The sequence below is a fragment of the Marmota flaviventris genome, chromosome 4 (genome assembly GCF_047511675.1).
Source record: "Marmota flaviventris isolate mMarFla1 chromosome 4, mMarFla1.hap1, whole genome shotgun sequence".
Lineage (NCBI taxonomy): Eukaryota > Metazoa > Chordata > Mammalia > Rodentia > Sciuridae > Marmota > Marmota flaviventris.
The window spans coordinates 102,386,937-102,406,851 of record NC_092501.1 but is presented as its reverse complement, the minus strand read 5'-3'; the positions used below and the strand labels follow the sequence as shown (position 1 = coordinate 102,406,851).

The following is a 19,915-nucleotide window of genomic DNA, read 5'->3' as shown; positions in this document are numbered from 1 at the left end:
ACCTCCTTTTTATTTTTTTAATCTCATTTTTTAATAAATGAGAGAAAGTTGCGATCTCAATCAAATAAAGAACAGCTGTACGGATCCACTCGGCAGTAATGGAGACTAAGCTGACAGGAAAGAGAAAGCAAGAAACTTCTGCTGACCAGCCTGGACACAAGGCAGCTCCAGGGATTCAGCAGCCCTGTCCCGGATCTTTTCCTCTGCAGTACATCAGCTTCTCTTTGTTTCTCTCCTGGTTTCTGCTTACTCACAGTTTCCACTTCCTCATTGCCTTGTTCATGGCCCTTGTCTTGAGACATCTTTCTGTGCATCCTTTCCATATCTGCTATCTTGGAACCTAGCTTTTGCTGCATTTTTCAGGACGAAGAATCACACTGGCGCAGCTCCCCCTCACTGGGTGGTACTCTCTTTTGGGCAAGACCTCCTAAAATCATTAGTCAGCCAGCAGAATGACTGCCCTTACTGGTGAACAGGTTCACATGGTACCAAATTTAGCTACTTAGTGCTATTTTTTTAGGGGGACTATGGCTAGGTTTTCCTCAGAAAGTGGGCTGGAATTATGGTGACTGTTATATTGTAATCTACAGGAAGAAGGCAGACCAAATGCATAAACAATGAGAAAATAAGCTCCAATGAAAACCACAAGATAGAGTCGAATATTTAAAACTTATCACAACTCTCGCAGCCAAGTGTGGTGGTCCACACCTGCCATCCCAACAACTCTGGAGGCTGAGACAGGAAGATTCCAACTTTGAGGCCAGTCTGGGCAACTTAAGGAGACACAATATAAAAATAAAAAGTTAGAAGGCTGGGGAGGTAATTTAGTGCTAAAGCACCCCTGGGTTCAGTCCCTAGTACCAGAGGGAAAAAATTCCCTGATCTGCTTTTCTGAACCTTCTCTTTCCAAGCAGTAATAACCTACTCCTTTTGAACCTGCTTTTCCACATTTCTGACTTTAACTTGGTAACCTGATTGTGATTTCCTGAAATCCCGCGTGCAGCCAGTACATGAATAAGAGTAAGATTTCCCAGTATCTCAAGATCAGGTTAAGCAGTGAGGATAAAACTTAAGAAGAGTCACTATATAAAGTGTTAATTAGGTTGTTTTCATGTTTTCTTTTTGCTTCTCTGTATTTTCTATTTTGTTTTCTGATAAAGTTTATTATTTTATAATAAGGGAACATTTTCAAAGAGGTTTATGAGTTTATCTGCTCTTATTAAAACTGAGAGGTGGGCTGGGGATATAGCTCAGTTCGTAGTGTTTGCCTCACATACACAAGGCCCTAGGTTCAATCCCCAGCACCAAAAAACAAACAAACAAACAAAAAAACTGAGAGGTGATACTATAGACCTTTCAAATCAAGATTATATACTAATGCAAAGTTATTAAGTGGACCAGGTGGTAGCACACACCTATAATCCCAGCACCTCAGGAGGCTGAGGCAGAAAGATCATGAGTTTGAGGCCAGCCTCAGCAATTAGTGAGACCCTAAGCAACTTAATGAGACCCTGTCCCAAAATATTTTTTTAAAGGGGGTGGGGGGGCTAAGGATGTGAATCAGTGGTAAAGAGACTCTGGATTCTATCTCTAGGACCCAAAAGAATTAGTAATGAGGTTTATGTAATTAATACACTCTCAGCCTGTTTTTAATCTATAAATTAGGAGGAAATTATATGAAATTCATTCTGGACTTTCTGTTCTAACATTCTGTGATTCACTTTGGACATCAATTTTTTTTTTTTTTTTTTAAAGAGAGAGGAGAGGGAGGGGAGAGAGAGAGAATTTTTTAATGTTTATTTTTTAGTTTTCGGCAGACACAACATCTTTGTTTGTATGTGGTGCTGAGGATCGAACCCAGGCCGCACGCATGCCAGGCGAGCGCGCTACCACTTGAGCCACATCCCCAGCCCTGGACATCAATTTTATTTATTTGTTTGTTTATTTATTTATTTGCAGTGTTGGAGATTTAACCCAAGACCTCATATATACTAGAATATATATATATATCAGTTTTTATACTCTACTGCTTAACTATACCACCAGCTCTATTTTTTTTTTTTTTTTTGAGACAGAATTAAGTTGCCCAGGCTGGCCTTGAACTGGCAATCCTCCTGCCTCAGTTTCCTGAGTAGCTGTGATTATTGGCATGCCCCACCACACCTGACTATCTTTTCAATATTCTCTAGTTTCCCTGACAATACTTGTATTTTCTAAATTGTTAATAACAAGGAATTTATGATGCAAGTACTTGAAAAAAGATACAATCATTTCATAATCTTATGGTTTTGTGACTAAAATGGAAACATTTCTAATTTACTTCCGGATCCTTTGGCTAACATTTGTTGTTGGTATTTTTTTTAATTTGTTCTTTTTAGTTATATATGACAGTAGAGTCTATTTTGACATATTTATACAAACATGGAATATATCTTATACTAATTAGGATCCCAGTCTTGTGGATGTTCATGATGTTGAGATTCACTGTGAAGTATTCATTTGGTACATAGGAGAATTATGTCAGATTCTTTCCACTGTGTTGTTGGCATTTTAATTGATATTAAATTCAAAGATAGATGAATGATCTGGGCATGGAGGCTGAGGTTGGAAGATGGTGCGTTCAAAGCCAGCCTCAGCAAGTTAGCAAGGCCCTGAGTAACTCAGTAAGATCCTGTTTCTAATTAAAATATTAAAAAGGGATGTGGATGTGGCTCAGTGGTTAAGTGCCCCTGGGCAGTACCAAAAACAAAAAAAAAAGATGGAATAATGGACGCATTTTGTTTGGGGGGTGGGGAGTGCCAGGGATTGAATCCAGGGGCACTTAACCTCTAAGCTACATCCCCAGTCATTTTTATGCTTTATTTTTGAAACAGGGTCTTTCTAAGCTCCTAAAGGCATTGCTAAATTTCTGAGGCTGTCTTTGAACTTGCAATCCTCCTGCCTCAACCTCCCAAGTCACTGGAATTATAGACATGCACCACTGCGCCCAGCAAATGCATGCATATTTATCCATTGAAAATATGAGGGAAAAGATTTGCTCCCAAGATGTAAGCTTTCTATTCACCTCACAGATTGTTTCTTTTGCTGAGGAAAAAAAAAAACTTTTTAGTTTGAGTTCATCCCATTTATTGATTCTTGATTTTAATTCTTGTGCCACAGGAGTCTTATTAAGGAAATTGGGGGGGCTGGGGATGTGGCTCAAGCGGTAGCGCGCTCACCTGGCATGTGTGCGGCCCAGGTTCGATCCTCAGCACCACATACAAACAAAGATGTTGTGTCCGCCGAAAACTGAAAAATAAATATTAAAAAATTCTCTCTCTCTCTCTCTCTCTCTCTCTCTCTCTCTCTCTCTCTCTCTCTCTCTCTCTCTCTTCAAAAAAAAATCATTACTTTAAAAAAAAAGAAAAAGGAAATTGGGGCCTAATCCCACATGATGGAGATTAGGGCTTACTTTTTTTTCTATTAGACAGAGGGTCTCTGGTTGTATTTCTAAGTCCTTGATCCATTTTGAGTTGAGTTTTGTGCATGGTGAGAGATAGGGGTTTAATTTCACTTTGTTGCATATGGATTTCCAGTTTTCCCAGCACCAATTGTTGAAGAGGCTATCTTTTCTCCAGTGCATGTTCTTGGCACCTTTGTCTAATATAAGATGATTGTAGTTTTGTGGGTTAGTCTCTGTGTCCTCTATTCTGTACCATTGGTCTATCAGTCTGTTTTGGTGCCAATACCATGCTGGTTTTGTTACTCTGTAGTATAGTTTAAGGTCTGGTATAGTGATGCCATCTGCTTCACTCTTCTTGCTAAGGATTACTTTAGCTATTCTGGGTCTCTTATTTTTCCAGATGAATTTCATGATTGCTTTTTCTATTTCTATGAGGAATTTCATTGGAATTTTGATCAGAATTGCATTAAATCTGTATAGTGCTTTTGGAAGTTTGGTCATTTTGATAATATTAATTCTGCCTATCCAAAAGCAAAGTAGATCTTTCCATCTTCCAAGGTCTTCTTTGATTTCTTTCTTTAGGGTTCTGTAATTTTCATTATATAGATTTTTCACCTCTTTCTTTAAGTTGGACTCCCAAGTTTTTTGTTTGTTTGTTTTGAGGCTATTGAGAATGGAGTAGTTTTCCTCATTTCCCTTTCTGAGGATTTGTCACTGATATTCAGAAATGCCTTTGATTTATGGGTGTTGAAGTTAGCCAATCCCAAAAAAACAAATGCTGAATGTTTTCTTTGATATAAGGAAGCTGATTATAGTGGGGTAGGGAGAGGGAGCATAGGAGGAATATACGAACTCTAAATAGGGTAGAGGGGTGGGAGGGGAAGGGAGGGGGCATGGGGTAATTAATGATGGTTGAATGTGATGATCATTATTATCCAAAGTACATGTATGAAGACATGAATTGGTGTGAATATACTATGTATACAACCAGAGATATGAAAAATTGAGCTCTATATATGTAATAAGAATTGTAATACATTTAGCTATTATAGATAGATAGATAGATAAGTTTTTTTAAAAAAAAAAAGAAAGAAAATATAAGGGAAGCACACACAAAACTACTATTAACCAGGCAGTGGAATTGGAACAGACCTATCATAAAGGAGAGAGAAATAAGAGCTTGACATTTTTACATGCTTATGAATACTTTGTAGAGTGCATGTGATATTTACTTATATATGAAGACAAGTCTAAAAGGTGCCTTTTATAGAAAACCTGTGGTCAGTGAAATCATAGGTGACACCAACAAAGACTAGATCAAACCACGGAATATAAGTGCCTTCAGGACAGAAGTTCAGCACATAAACAAAGCAGATACTCAATAAATATTTGCTGAGAAGGAAGAAAAGCAGTTACTTGTCTCTCTCATTTGGCTATCTTCTTAGCTCCTCAAACTCTATCCTGAGTGTGATGTTAAACTGGGTCATAGGGAAGTGAAAGCGGCAACTCCAAGATATAGTGAGGATTACTTCTGCCACCAGCACAACCACTTCAGTTGCTCTCATTCCCACTAATCATCTGCTTTTTCCTCTCAAGATAGCTTTTAGCTGAAGTAGGCTTTTTGTCTAGCCTCTCTTTTCTAGAAAAACCTGGAACTGTTCTAATCCCTGTAGAGCAACTTTCCCTTTTCCTTCCTAAACACCATGTAAACATCTTTCTAAGCATTTTTCACTGGTTTTCTGCTGCCTCTTATTCCAAAATGTCATCATACCTAGGATTCTCATCATTGTCACTGTTTTATTAATTCCTCAATCATTCTTAGCCTTTTCTCCAAGTAGACTGTAAGCGTTGAAAACAAAAAAGAGCCTTAGGCTACAAGTAAGATAGGGAACGAATGACAGTGCAGCACCAGTGTATAAAGGTGAATTACAGTGAGTTGGTGACGGAGTGCAGATCTTGACTTGGATTGGTTTACTTGTTGGAGTAAATTAAGTTTATGTAATTAATACATAACTAGTACATGAACCACACGTTTCTCTAGAGGTGCTTTAGAAGGATGTATGTAGTCATCTGGAAGAAAGAAAATATTCAGATAAGTATAATTCAGTTCAACAGGTGTGTACTAACTGATATAAGAATCTACACTAGGTATGACAGAATATTTGATCATTAGATGGGTCTGTTTTAATGATGCTGCTTCTTGCTGGACAGGGTGGCACATGATTGTAACTCCAGTGATTCAGGAGGCTAAAGCAGGATTCACAAGTTGGAGACCAGCCTCAGTAACTAAGTGAGACTCCATCTCAAAATAAAATAAAAAGGGTAGGGAGCTGGACACAGTGGTACATGCCTATAATCCCAGGGGCTCTGGAGGCTGAGGCAGGAAGATCGCAAATTCAAAGGTAGCCTCAGCAATTTAGTGAGGCCCTAAGCAACTCAACAAGATCCTGTTTCTAAATGAAATATAAAAAGGTCTGGGGATGTGGCTCAGTGGTTAAATACCCCTGGGTTCAATCCCAGTACCAAAAAATAAAAAGGCTAGAGATGTAGCTCAGGGGTAGAATGCACCTGGGTTCAATCCCTACTACAGCAACAACAACAAAATGGATGCTATTCCTCTATATTCAAGAACAGGAAACAAATACAATAGTATTAAATTAAATTGGATGGCCTATTTTATAGGAAATATAAATTGTTTATGAAAATTCAAAGAAACAATAGATACTATGGTGTTGGCAGACTCAGGCTATCTTATCAGAAAGAAAGAATTTGAGCTAGGCTTTAAAGAATGTATAGTATTTTGTCAGATTAAGATAAGAATTAGAAATTCCAAGGGCAAAGATAATACAACTTTTACAAAATATTTTGTAACTTGTGATCCTGTTATTTAGTAACAGGATGTCTAGTGTGTGTTTTCTATATCTAGAGTTTTCTTGTTTCTTACTACATTCTTATGTCTGCCTTTAATCATTTCACCACTCATTAATACTTTCCCTTAAGACAAAAGGAAAATAAAAGTAGATAGGTTATAAATAGTCAAATTAATAGAGACTGAAGATGGAATGATGGTTGCCAGGGACTGGGGGGCAATGGGGACATATTGTTTAAGGGAAAGAGCTTCAGTATGCAAGATGAAAGAGTTCTGTGGATGGGTAATAGTGTAAATGTACTTAATGCCTCTAATTTATACGTTTAAAAATGATTAAGATGGGGCTGTGGCTCAGTAGTAAAGTGTTTTCCTGGCAAGGGAAAGTCCTGGATTCAATCCCTAGATTGGGAGGTAGAAGGGATACAGTTGAGATTGTGCATTTTATGGGATGTTTATTTTAATTTTTGAAAAATTTTAGGTACTGGGGCTGGGGATGTGGCTCAAGCGGTAGCACGCTCGCCTGGCATGCATGCGGCCCGGGTTCAATCCTCAGCACCACATATAAACAAAGATGTTGTGTCCACCAAAAAATAAAAAATAAATATTAAAATTCTCTCTCTAAAAAAAAAAAAGATAGGTACTGTAGAATGATTATAAAAAGTTTTTTGAGTTTTTTGATTATAAAAAGTTTTGAATGGTTATACAAAGTTTTATTTGGTTTTTTTTTTTTTTTGCGGGGGGGGGGGGCGGGTTGTTTGTTTGGTTTTAGGTTTTGTTTTTTTGTTTTTTCTTTTTTTTTTTTGGTATTGAGGATTGAACCCAGGGGCGCCTAACCACTGAGCCACATCCCCAGCCCTTTTTATTTTTTATCTTAAGACAGGGTTTCACTAAGTTGCTGAAGCTGGCTTTGAACTTTCAATCCTCCTGCCTCAGCTTCTCAAGCTACTGGGATTACAGGAGTGTGTCACCATGCCCAGCTTATTATTTGTTAGTAAAGAAAAGTTTATGCTGCCTGTGGTGGTGCATACCTGTAATTCCAGCAACTGAGGAGGCTGAGGCAAGAGGATCACAAGTTCAAAGCCAGCCTGGGCAACTTACCTGAGACCCTGCCTCAAAATAAAAAATATAAAGGACTGGTAAAGTGGTAAAGTGCCCCTGAGTTCAATCCCCAGTACTCCAAAAATAAAAAGTTTATAATTTCATCAAAAATAGGATTTTTGCCAGGTACAGTGGTACACACCTGTAATTCCAGCAGCTCGGGAGGATCCCAAGTTCAAAGCCAACCTCAGCAACAGCGAGGTGCTAAGCAACTCAGTGAGACCCCGTCTCTACAATAAAATATAAAATAGGGCTGAGGATGTAGCTCAGAGGTCGAGTTTTCCTGAGTTCAATCCCTGGTACCAAAAAAAAAAAAAAAAGAATTTATTAATTATTTGTAATATACTAATATAAATGAGTACAACTGGATGTATTAAGATTAGTGACATGGGTGCTGCATGGAGGTAGTATTGTTTCTTACACCAGAATAAATTACCTTTGCTAGTAGATTAAAGGTACTCTAGCCACCCCAGGCATTGGGGACTGAGGGAACCAATAGCTCAACATACCTATAACACTTTCTTGTCACATTCATGTTTGGAAGCTATGGAATCTAGACTATTTGTTTGGAATCTAGAATTATCTCACCAAAATTATAACCAGACCTCAAGATACCTCTGTGTACATTGACATTTTTAAAATATTGTTTTCAGTTTTTAGTATCAGGAATACTAATTTTAACCTCCTTCCTAAGGTAATTTAGCTTGCAAACTGTTAGAATAAGGGATTTTTTTATTTTTATTTGTATTTCTTTTTGGCACCAGGAATTCAATCGAGGGGCACTCAACCACTAAGCCACATCCTCAGTTTTTTGTTGTTGTTCTTGTTGTTTGTTTTTTGTTTTTGAGACAGGGTCTTGCTAAGTTGCTTAGGGCCTTGCTATGTTTCTGAGGCTGGTCTTGAACTTGTGACCCTCCTGGCTCAGCCTCCTGAGCCACTGGAATGACAGGTGTGGCAATAAGGAATTTCTAAGTGAGCATGAAATTAGGGCAATGAGTGTCAGATGATCTGATAGTCTCCATGTAGTTGGTGTAAAGCTGGATCAGCCATCCTATACTCATTGAAGTTGAGCCCTATGTGGGGACTTGAAAATATTTATATATTTGAATACTACTCTATAACTTTTTTGGAAGACAAAGTAATTATATTTACCAAACATAGTCTTTCTTTTCCTAAGTGTACCAGTTAAATGTTAATTCCAGGAGTAGTCCACCCATCTTTTTTTTTTTTTTTTTTCCTTTCTTTTTTGATACCAGGGATTGAACCCAGGGGCACTTAACTACTGAACCACATCCCCAACCCTTCTTATATTTTATTTAGAGACAGGGTCTCACTGAGTTGCTTAGGCCCTCGCTAGGTTGCTGAGGCTATCTTTGAACTCATGATCCTCCTGCCTCATCCTCTAGAACCTCTGGGATTACAAGGTGTCCACCATCATGCCTGGCCCACCAGGCTTATTTTGTCTCCTTTTATCAATGATCATTCTTTCTAATTTTAACAAACTTACTCAATATGTTATAACCCCAAGTTATATATTAATGTTTTGGTTGACTACCTCTGCATGACACCAAGGTATCTATCTTATTAGTTATTGTCTCCAAAATCACTTTGTAACATAGTTAATTACTTCTCATAGATATCTGGTTAATCTTGTCATTTGTTTTCTACAACAGCTTTCTGAGCACTTTGCTAAATCTGGAATATAGTTAACTTTGGGACCTGTTAACACACCATAACAATTCAAGGTTTTTATTAATTTGTTCGGTTTCTCTATAAAATATAATTAACTTAAATATAGTTAAATATAAAAATATAATTAACTTAAACCAGTACATCAAAATAAAGGCAACATTCTCAGTATAAGATCACCTTTAAGTAATTTATATGTCTAATATAAAATATTAAAATATGTATATGAGGGCTGGGGATGTGGCTCAAGCAGTAGCGCGCTGGCCTGGCATGCGTGCGGCCCGGGTTCGATCCTCAGCACCACATGCCAACAAAGATGTTGTGTCTGCCAATAACTAAAAAATAAATAATAAAAAAAAATTCTCTCGAAAAAAATAAAATATGTATATGAAAACAGCTTCATCTAAAAGAGTCTATGAGAGTCTTATATTTAAAATAAGGACCCTCCTCACTTAAAATATTAGCTTATTAATAACTGAGATGGCATATCAGATTTTTTACTTGTAAGGCACCATTTATGGTTATGAAGGGTAAGTAACTTTAATATTAAAGTGGAGGAATAAAAGAAATACTACTGTTCAAAGTGTTAAAAGAATGGAATTAACCAGGTATGGTGATACACATCTGTATTCCCAAAGATTTGGGAAACTGACATAGGAGAATTGCAAATTTGAGGCCAGCCTCAGCAATTTAGTTAGGTCTTAAGCAACTTAGTGAGACCTTGTATCAAAATTAAAAAATAAAAAGGTCTTGGGATGTAGCTCAGTTATAAAGGATCCATGGGTTCAACTAGTACCAAAGTGGGAAAAAAATGGAATTATCAAAAAGAAAAAATTAATTGTATATCTGAATTATTTTATCATGCCCATTTTATCAGTGATCTATTGAGAGTTGGCAGTCTTTCTTTAAAAAGCAAATCAGATGCCAGGCATGGTGGTTCACATCTGTAATCCCAGCTATTAGGAGGCTGAGACAGGAGGGTAAAGTGCCCCTGAGTTCAGTCCCCAGTACTCAGCAACTTAGTGAGGCCCTAAACAATTTAGCGTGACCCTGTTTCAATATAAAAAATAAAAAGGCTGGGGATGTGGCTCAGTGCTGTTAAGCATGCTAGGTCAATCTCAGTAGCTAAAAATAAAAAAATAATAATAATAAATTATACAGAAAAACATGACAAATTCTAGGAAGAAAAATAAAACAGGAAGTGGGGAAGGAGTAGAGAGGTAGAGTATGGCCTCCCTGAGAAGGTGATTCTTTTTTTGTTGTTGTTGTTTTTTTAAAGAGAGAGAATTTTAATATTTATTCTTTAGTTTTCGGCAGACACAACATCTTTGTTTGTATGTGGTGCTGAGGATCAAACCTGGGCCGAACGCATGCCAGGCGAGCGCGCTACCGCTTGAGCCACATCCCCAGCCCGAGAAGGTGATTCTTAAGTCTAGACCTAAAGGAAATAAGAGCACAGCTCAAAGTTTTTGAGCAGCTACATTTTTCTAGATCCAATCATCATCTTATAATATTGAGGAAGCTTTAAATAGCAGATTGTAATAAGTAAAAACAGATTCTACTGAAAACCTGTTTTGCTATTAAAAAAAATTAGCTGGAGCCAGTGGCAGACACCTATAATCCCAGGTGTTGTGGAGGCTGAAACAGGAGGATCATAAATTTGTGGCCAGCCTGGGCAATTTGTCATGACCCCATCTCAAAATAAAAAGGGCTGGAGATATAACTCAGAGATAGAATATTCAACAGCTTTATCAAAGTGTTCAGTCTCTTGAACAAAGGCCTGGGATAAGCATTTCAAAACTAGTTTCTGGCCCTATAAGTCATCAGAGACCTAGGTCTCTGCTTTTCTTTTCAGCAGTCCTTGGTTTGTGGCTTCCACTTTTTAAATCACAGTATACTTGCTGTAGCCTCAAGCATCACATCTGCAGTCTAAGCTGGAAGCAAGAAAAGAGACTGAACATCCCATAAATTCTGCCTAACATCTCAGTTTGTATTCCATTGGTCAGAACTTAGTCACATGACCCCTCCTAGCAGCAAGGAGAATAATATATGTCATTTTTAGATGGGCCCATTGCTCTCCTAAAAAACATCTGTTTTTAAATGTGGTGGTGCATGACTATAATCCCAGCAACTCAGGAGGCTGAGGCAGGAGGATCACAAGTTCAAAGCCAGGCTCAGCAACTTAGTGTGGCACTAAGCAACTTAGCAAGACCCTGTCTGGGTATGTGGCTGAGTGGTTAAGTGTTCCTGGGTTCAATCCCTGGTACTCAACCCCACCTAAAAATAAAGAAGAGGGAACTAGGACTAGGAAGTAGTTCAGAGATGAGGCCCTGAGTTTGATCCCCAGCACAACAAAAAATAGAATTAAAACAGTTAAGGTTTGGGATGTAACCCTGTGGTGGAGCACTTGCCTAGCACATGCAAGACCCCAGATTCATTCCCTAACACTGTAAAAAAAAACTCCAACTCCCAATAGTGCCAAGTTGGGGACTAAGCTATTAATACATGGATCTGAGGGACATTCCAGATTCAAACTATACTACAAGCTAACTAAGAAAAAGGGGACACAAATTACAATCAGAAATGAAAAGGGAGTATTACTATACAATCACATAGACATTTTCAAAGACAGTAAAGGAATAATTATGCACAACTCTTTGCCCACAATTGTTTTTCAATACTAGGGATTAAACTGGGTGTTCTATCACTGAACTACATGCCCCGCCCTTTTTATTTTTTTAATTTTGAAACAGGTCTAAGTTGCTCAGACTGGCCTCCAACTTGGAATCCTCCTGCCTCAGCCTCCTGAGTCACTAGGATTATAGGCATGTACTACCACACCAAGTTTGTGACCACAAATTTGACAGCCAGAAGAAATGGACCAATTCCTACAAAGACACAATCTGCCACAACTCACACAGGAAGAAACAGACAAACTAAATGATCTCATTTTTATTAAAGAAGTTGAGTCAACCCCAAACCCAAATGGGTTCACTATTGAATTAATTTATGGAAGAAATTATACCAATTCTCTACAGTCTCTTTCAAGTGATAAAAACAAAGGGAATACTTCACAACTTATTTTATAAGGCCAGCCTTAACTTAATAACAGAAAGCAGGTAAAGATATTACTGCAAAAGGAAAACTATAGACCAGGGCTGGGATGTTGCTCAGTGGTAAAGCCCTTACCTAGTATTGAAGCCCTGCATTCAATTCCCAGTGCCACAAAAGGAAAAAACAAAAGCAAACTATACAAACTACAGACCAGGGTCTATAGGTGAGGGCCTGAGTTTGATCCTCAAAACCATAAAGAAAGACAGAAAGAAAGAAAAGAAATTTGCCTAGAAAACTACAGACCAATACCTCTCATGAACATAGATCTAAGAATCTGAGAGATTTTTAAAATTAGTGAAATTTTTTTGTGTGATACCATAAAGTATATATGTCTATGTTAGTTGTGACCAAAATACCTGATAAGAGCAGAGGAAAAGTTTACTTCAGGCTCACAGTTTCAGAGGTTCAGTCCACGATCAGCCAGCTCCATTACTCTGGGCCTGAGGTGAAACAGAACATCCTCGTGGAAGGGCCTGGTAGACAAAAACTCCTCAGCTTATGGCAGCACAGAAACAGAGAGAGGATACCAGAGGGATCTGATATTTCTAATTCACATCAATGTATTTGTGGCTTAAATTGAAGGTATGAGGGGAGAGGAGCACAGAGGAACCCAGGGCCTTGTGCCTGTGAGGCAAGCACTCTGCTAACTGAGCTGTACCCACAGCCTCTCCTTTGTTTCCTGTTTGTTTCCAGGGATGGAACCTAGGTACCCTTAATGCCTTAGCTACATCCCCTGCCCACTTTTTGTTTTTTATTTTGAGACAGGGTCTCAGTAAGTTGCTTAGGGCCTGGATAAGTTTTTGAAATTGGCTTTAAACTTGCAATCCTCCTGCCTCTGCCTCTGCCCCCTGAGCCATTACAATTACTAGCATGTGCCACTGCACCTGGACTGTTTTTTTCTTTCTTTACAGCCTGGTTGTTTTTATACTAAAATGATTAAGCAATAAACCCGAGAAGTACTTTAGTAAGTGCTTAGTAACTGAAAAGATTTAAAATATGATAATTGGAATATAGCAATTCTTCAGTAAATATATATTGACTGAATGAATAGTCATGTCTGTATAAAGGAGAGAGCCAGAGAGTTGTGTCCTTAATAGGTTTGTTTGTTGTTGTTTTTTTGTTTTGTTTTGTTTTCAGTGTTGGGGATTGAACCCTGGGCCTCGTGCTAGGTGCTCTACCACTGACCTACATCCCCAGCCTGGGTTTTGTTCTTTTTATAAGTCACTCTGAATGTAGAATCAGTTCATAAATAGCCACCTCAGCAGGATATGGAAAGTTTTATGTTAGGTTTTTGCAGTGCTGGGGATTGAACCCAAGGCCTCATGCATGCTGGGCAAGCACTCTACCACTGAGCCTTGTCCCCAGCCCTGTAGAAAATATTGTTTGAACCAAAACACTTCAGTGTGATCCGAGTGTGCTGGTCCTTGCCTATAATCCCAGAGGCTCAGGAGGCAGAGGATCGCAAGTACAAAGCCAGCCTCAGCAAAAGCGAGGTGTTAAGCAACTCAGTGAGACCCTGTCCCTAAATAAAATACAAAATAGAGCTGGGAATGTGACTCAGTGGTTCAATGCCCTGATCTCAATCCCTCTACCAAATATATATATATATATGAAAACAAATTCAATTCAATGTGTACGTTCTTCCTACTGGGGCTATAGCCCCAGTCCTTTTTGTTTTTTTAATTAGAGACAGGATCTTGGTAATCACTAAGTAGCTGAAGCTGGCTTTGAACTTGAGATTCCGCCTACCTCAGCCTCCAATGTTTAGTTTTCTTACTTATCTACCAGGTAGGATTATTTCTGCCAAAGGGCAAAACCTTTGCTCTTAAATGTCCTTCTGCACCAAGAAAAGTAGTTCTATGGTTTACATAAAAAGGGCCCCAATGGGTATAGGTACCTAGTTCTCTAAATTGCCTTCCTTGTCCTACTTGTAAGCATTTTGTTTCATTTTCTTTTTCTTCTTTTCAGACTAAAAAGGAAGCACCTGAATGGTCTAAGAAACAAAAGATGAAGACCTAGTGTTTGCTGCTGCTGGGGACCAAACCCAAGGCTTCCTGCTAGGCAAGCGCTCTACCACTGAGCCAAACCCACAGCCAAAACCTGAGGATGTTTTGGATTGACTATGTGGATATATCATTATTTACTCCTGAAGTTCTTTTTCTGATGAGAAAGAAGTTCATCTTAATAATGTACTTGGAATTTTTTTAAATAAGTGATTTAATGTTGACTGTAACTAATGCTAAATTAACAAATTTTAGCATAATCAAAATGTATAAAGTACAAACAATAATATGCTTTATATTTGATTTTATCTATTTTGTTACAAAATAAACATCTTATGATTCAGATTTTGGAGCTTTCATAAATGTTCATTTTAAGTGTGTGGCTTATAAATATTTTGGTGAATAAATTTTCCAGACTAAATAAATTCCTCATTTAAATATCATAACACAAATATAGAGACACCTTACATTTTTAACAGCTAAGAATCATTTGAGAAGTCTACTTCACAAGCACTTCAGATTTTTTTAATGGTGGCCAAATACCACGTAGGTGGATATGAATTGCTGATTCTCCTTTGGGCTTAGTATTGTTTTTGTTTTTTTTTTCATATTTCTTATTATCAACCAATAAAATGTGGCAGAAACTCTGCTACTGGTGAAGTAAAAGTCTAGTAGAAAGTCTCTTTTGTAACATCAATCATAACACTGCTGCTCCAGATGCAGTATTGACCAATTAAATGTTCATTGAGAAAAGAAATCAATACAATTTTTTTGTCTTGCATAAAATATGTTCCATTTCTCATTGATGTCTTATAATTTAAAAGAAGGGGAGCACCAACAAAAAATAAATAAACCAATAAATAAAAGGGGGGAGGCAAAAGAAAGAAAACAAAAATGTTATTATTTTTTTTTCTTTGTAGTGCTAGAGATTGAACCAGGGCTTTAAGCACACTAGGCAAGTGTTTTATCACTTAGCTACATGCCCAACCTAAAAAATGTAATTTTAGATGGATAAAAAGATCTGTTAAAAGACAAAATGATAACAAATTTAAACATCTTATGTTGTTTTTTGGGTTTGTTTTTTTTTTTTTTTTTTTTTTTTTTTTTTGGTGCTGTGTATTAGACCCAGGGCCTGTGCATATTAGGTAATCACTCTATCATTGAGCTCCATCTCCAGCCCTCATTTAAAGACCTTAATTGCCTTTGTTATTGTAGAACACTCCATTCCATATAATTAGTATTTCAAAAAGCAGAGTAGAAAACGTTGGTTTTATAGCTAGAAAAGGACTGAAGAAAGCAGAAACAAAGAACAAAAAAAATGGATTGGTCTTTCGTTTAAATTACTTTTTGGCCTAGGAGTGTAGCTCAAGGGTGGAGAACCTGTTGAGCACGTACAAGGCCCTGGGTTTAATCCAAAGTGCCTAATAATAATAACAACAATCACTGGTTGGTTAACATCAGGTTACTATTTTTCCTGTAAGGATTAACACAGAGGGAAGTTTATTATCATGGACATTGAAACTGACCCCTTAGGGAAATTTTGTTTTTATCTGATTTCTTGGAAGGGCAGATAACAACTTGGTTTCGATTGATCACCTGAAACTTTAGTTTGTGTGACTCTATTTTGATCTTTAGTCTCCTCTGTTGGGGCCTTAGCTTAGTCCAAAATCATGACCTCCTGTACTTTATATTAACATGCATACCAGGTTTTCTCAAACACTATTAACATTTTGGACTGGATTATTATTTCTCTGATGGGAGTGGAAGGCAGTCCTACAAACTGTGGGATGTTTAGCATCATCCCTGGCCTTCTCCATAGAAGCCAGTAGCACTCCAATCTACAACCCCAGTTTTGACAGATCAAAAATGTCCTTGAGTTGAGCACAGTGGTGCACACCTGTAATCCCAGAGACTAAGGAGGCTAAGGCTAGAGGATCCTGAGTTCAAAGCTAGCCTCAGCAACCTAGCAAGGCCATAAGCAATTTAGCAAGATCCTGTCTCTAAATAAAATATAAAAAAGGGCTGGGGGTGTATGGCTCAGCAGTAGAGCATTTGCCTAGCACATGTGAAGCCTTGGGTTCGACCCTCAGAACCACATAAAAATTTTAAAAATGTCCAACTATAACTAAAAATATATATATTTAAAAAGGGGGGGGCTGGGGAATGTGGCTCAGTGGTTAAGCTCCCCTGGCTTCAATCCATGGTACAAAAAAATAAATTAATAAATGTCCTTGACTGATGTTTATTGCTTCTACCTCAGAAGTTATGCATCTCCTTACTTCTTAGTCCTTACCTCATCCTCTCCTTAGTCCTTACCTCATCCTCTCCTGGCCATATCTTTTTGGGGGGAGACTGGGAATTGAATTCAGAAGCACTCAACCACTGAGCCAAATACTTTTTTGGTTTTTTTATTTAGAAACAGGGTCTTGCTAAGTTACTTAAGGCCTCACTAAGTTTGCTGAAGCTGGCTTTGAACTCATGAGCCTCCTGCCTCAGCCTCCCAAGCAGCTGGGATTACAGGCCTGCACCACCATGCCCAGCCTGTGTCATTTTTTCTTATTTAAAAATAAATAAAAACTACTCAGGGCTCTGGGGATGTGGCTCAAGTGGTAGTGTGCTCACCTAACATGCGTGAGGCACTGGGTTCGATTCTCAGCACCACATAAAAACAAAATAAAGATATTGTGTCCACCTAAAACTAAAAAATAAATATTAAAAAAACTACTCAGGAGGCTGATACAAATTTGAGGCCACCTCGGAGTCTTAGCAAGACCCTGTATCAAAATGTTTAAAAAGGGATGGGGAACTGAGGAGTAACTAACTCAAAGATAGAATGTCCTTGGGTTCAATCCCCTCTAACACAAAAAGAAAAAAATGTAAAAATAAAATTAACGTTGAATGCAGTGACAAAAACCTGTAATCCCGGTGATTTGGAAGACTGAGGCAGGAGGATCACAAGTTCAAGACCAACCTCAATAATTCAAAAAGACCCTGTCACAAAAAATAAAAAGGCTAGAAATGTAACTCATTCATAAAGTGCCTGTGGATTCAATCCCCAATACCAAAAAATAAAAGAATTCAAAAAATTAAGCTTAACGGGGTTTTCTTCTAGGTAAATGTTTTATGAAATATCACCTAAATATAAGAATAATAACTACCATTATTATAAAGTTCATTCCACATCCAGTTGCTGTGTTTCATGTTTTCTACTACTTACTCTATTTAATTTTCATAGTACTTCTGCCAAGTAAGCCTCATCTTCATTTTTTTTTTCAAATGTTTTTTAAGATGCTTTTAAACCTATATTTTGTTCATTTATTTATATGCGGTGCTGAGAATCGAACCCAGTGCCTCATACATGCTAGGCAAGCACTTTGCCGCTGAGCCACAACCCCAGCCCCTCATCTTCATTTTTTAAATAAAAACAAAACTGAGGCTCAAGAGTAGTTTAATGGCTCAAGATCAGACACATAATAAGTAGAAGGGGATTTGAACTGAGTGTGCCGAATTCCAATGCCCATGCTCTTCCCAATAATGCAGTGTCTCTCTCATGCTTGGTTACCTATCCCTGCCTCCTACCTACCTGCAGTGAGATGGAAAGAATGGAGTAGGGGTATCTTAATCTATCAGCTCTTCTTGGGGGTTTGGGGGGTGACCTAATGGGGCTCAGCATAGTTGCACTTTGTGTGTGTGAGTTGTGGTGCTGGGGACTGAACCAGGGCCTTGTGCATACTAGACAAGCTCTATACCAACTGAGCTATACCCGCAGCCCCATAGTTGCAGTTTTATTAGAAACATTCATGGATATCAAGTCTATTCCTAAAGATTTAATGTTACAGACAGAGAGTTTTTATAGATTAATAGGATATGGCAACCCTTCAAAATCAATTAAATAGCAGATAATAATTTTATTGATTCATCCATTCTTTTAACATGAAAAAAATAAAATTTGTATGACACTGAAACTTAATTGTCTTCATCCCTTCCTCAAAGCTCTCTAAAAAAGAACTCTAAAATCTCAAAACCCAAGGGAAGTAGTTTATTCTCAATAAAGAAATTTCAAAAAGAGCTATCATCTAGTGACCCAGGGTACTCCAAATTCACTTTTTATACTGAACAAGCAGTTGTTGAATAGTCACCCATCAGGAATTTTACAGCAGTATTTCCACATGAACTTTTTATTTATTTTTCAAGGCTGAGGGTGGAACCCAAGGCCTCCTTAGCATACACTATCCACTGAGCTACATCCCCAGTCCATTGGACCTGAAATGTTCAATGAACCAGGTTTCCTTTTATGCCAACATCCTATGATGGACAGAAAAGCTACTATTTAGCCCTTGCTTACAGCTTTATGGGCGAGGGCTCCTGTGGGTATCTTAGATGTAACCAAAGTCTAGGAAAATATATTTCCTTTTTTTTTTTTTTTTTTTTGGTACTAAAGATTGAACCCAGGGCACTTTACCACTGAATGACATCCCTAGCCCCTTTTAAGTTTTATTTTGAGACAGTGTCTTGCTAAGTTGCTGAATGAATGTCTCACTAACTTGCCCAGGCTGGCCTCAAACTTGTGATCCTCCTGCCTCAGCCTTTCAAGCCACTGAGATTAACAGGTGCAAATCACTATTCCTGACTTCACCTTTGTTTAAAAACTAAACTTAGTAAAACTTTTTTGTTAAATTTATTGTAAAAAAAAAAAAATGTTTAAAAAATAATAATAAGTGCTGCTCAATGGGTAGCGTTACACTCCAGCCACCGGAAGTGGCTGAGTGAGGTAGTGAGTGAGGCAGTGAGTGAGGCAGGGAGACCCCTTGAACCCAGGAGTGCAGAGCCAGCCCAGGCCACACAGCAAGACCTTGTCAAGAAAAAAAATAAATTAATTTAAAAAGGGGAAAAAAATGTTGCTTCTATCTAATAATGCCTTCACATGAAATTGAATTTCTTTTGCCTTGCCTAATAAAGGGTAAAAAAAATGGGTTGGTCTCACTTTTAACTGATATTGAATAGGCTGATGATATACAAAAAAAAAAGTTGTTTATTTTAATATTATTCATTTTTTTATTAAGTAATGTAAGCACTTTGAAGAAAGACTTCCTCAAGCAGAGAAGTCATCAGGCAACACCAGCTGACGAGCTACTAGAAAGGTCATGTGATATCATTTATATTGTTTACCCAGTCCTCAGCTTTCACAGGTTCAGAGGTTCAATTTTATTAATGCAATAAATGTGACATCTGTCAAGATTATGCCCACATTTACTGGTATATAGTGTATAAATCATAATGTTAACATATTACTATATATATATATATTTACCATATACATATATATATTTTATGTTGGGGATTGAACCCAGGGTCTTGAACATGCTAGGCTCCTGCTCTCCTCTGAGCCATACCCCCAGCCTAAGCTACTAACAGAAAATGAGTTCCCGCCTGGCCCCTTCTCTCTCTGTTTCCCTCGACACTCAGACCCCTCCTTCCTCTTCTACCTGACCATAAAAATTATAATTCGAGGAGGTGGGATTGTGGCTCAGCGGTAGAGCACTCACCTAGCACGGGCGGGACCCGGATTTTATCCTCAGCACCACAGAAAAAAAATAAATAAAGGCATTGTGTTGTGTCCATCTACACCTAAAAAATAAATATTAACAAAATTATAATTTGCCAGCACTTTTCCCCCTTTAACCCTCTTCTCTTTCCATT

General features: G+C 37.9%; 1 protein-coding gene across 3 annotated transcripts in view; it reads left to right on the top strand.

The window, feature by feature from the left end:
- Positions 1-19,336, top strand: part of Pibf1 (progesterone immunomodulatory binding factor 1) — a 235,424-nt gene extending 216,088 nt beyond the window's left edge. The window contains exon 18 of one of the 3 annotated variants that reach the window (XM_071611456.1): positions 19,279-19,336. In XM_071611456.1, the coding sequence (XP_071467557.1) occupies positions 19,279-19,281 (3 nt within the window). In that variant the 3' untranslated portion in view covers positions 19,282-19,336. Of the gene's footprint in view, positions 1-44; positions 679-14,180; positions 14,559-19,278 lie in introns of those variants that run through there. The other 2 variants (XM_027938068.3, XM_071611455.1) reach the window with 2 other exon arrangements.
- Positions 19,337-19,915: the final 579 nt, after the last annotated feature.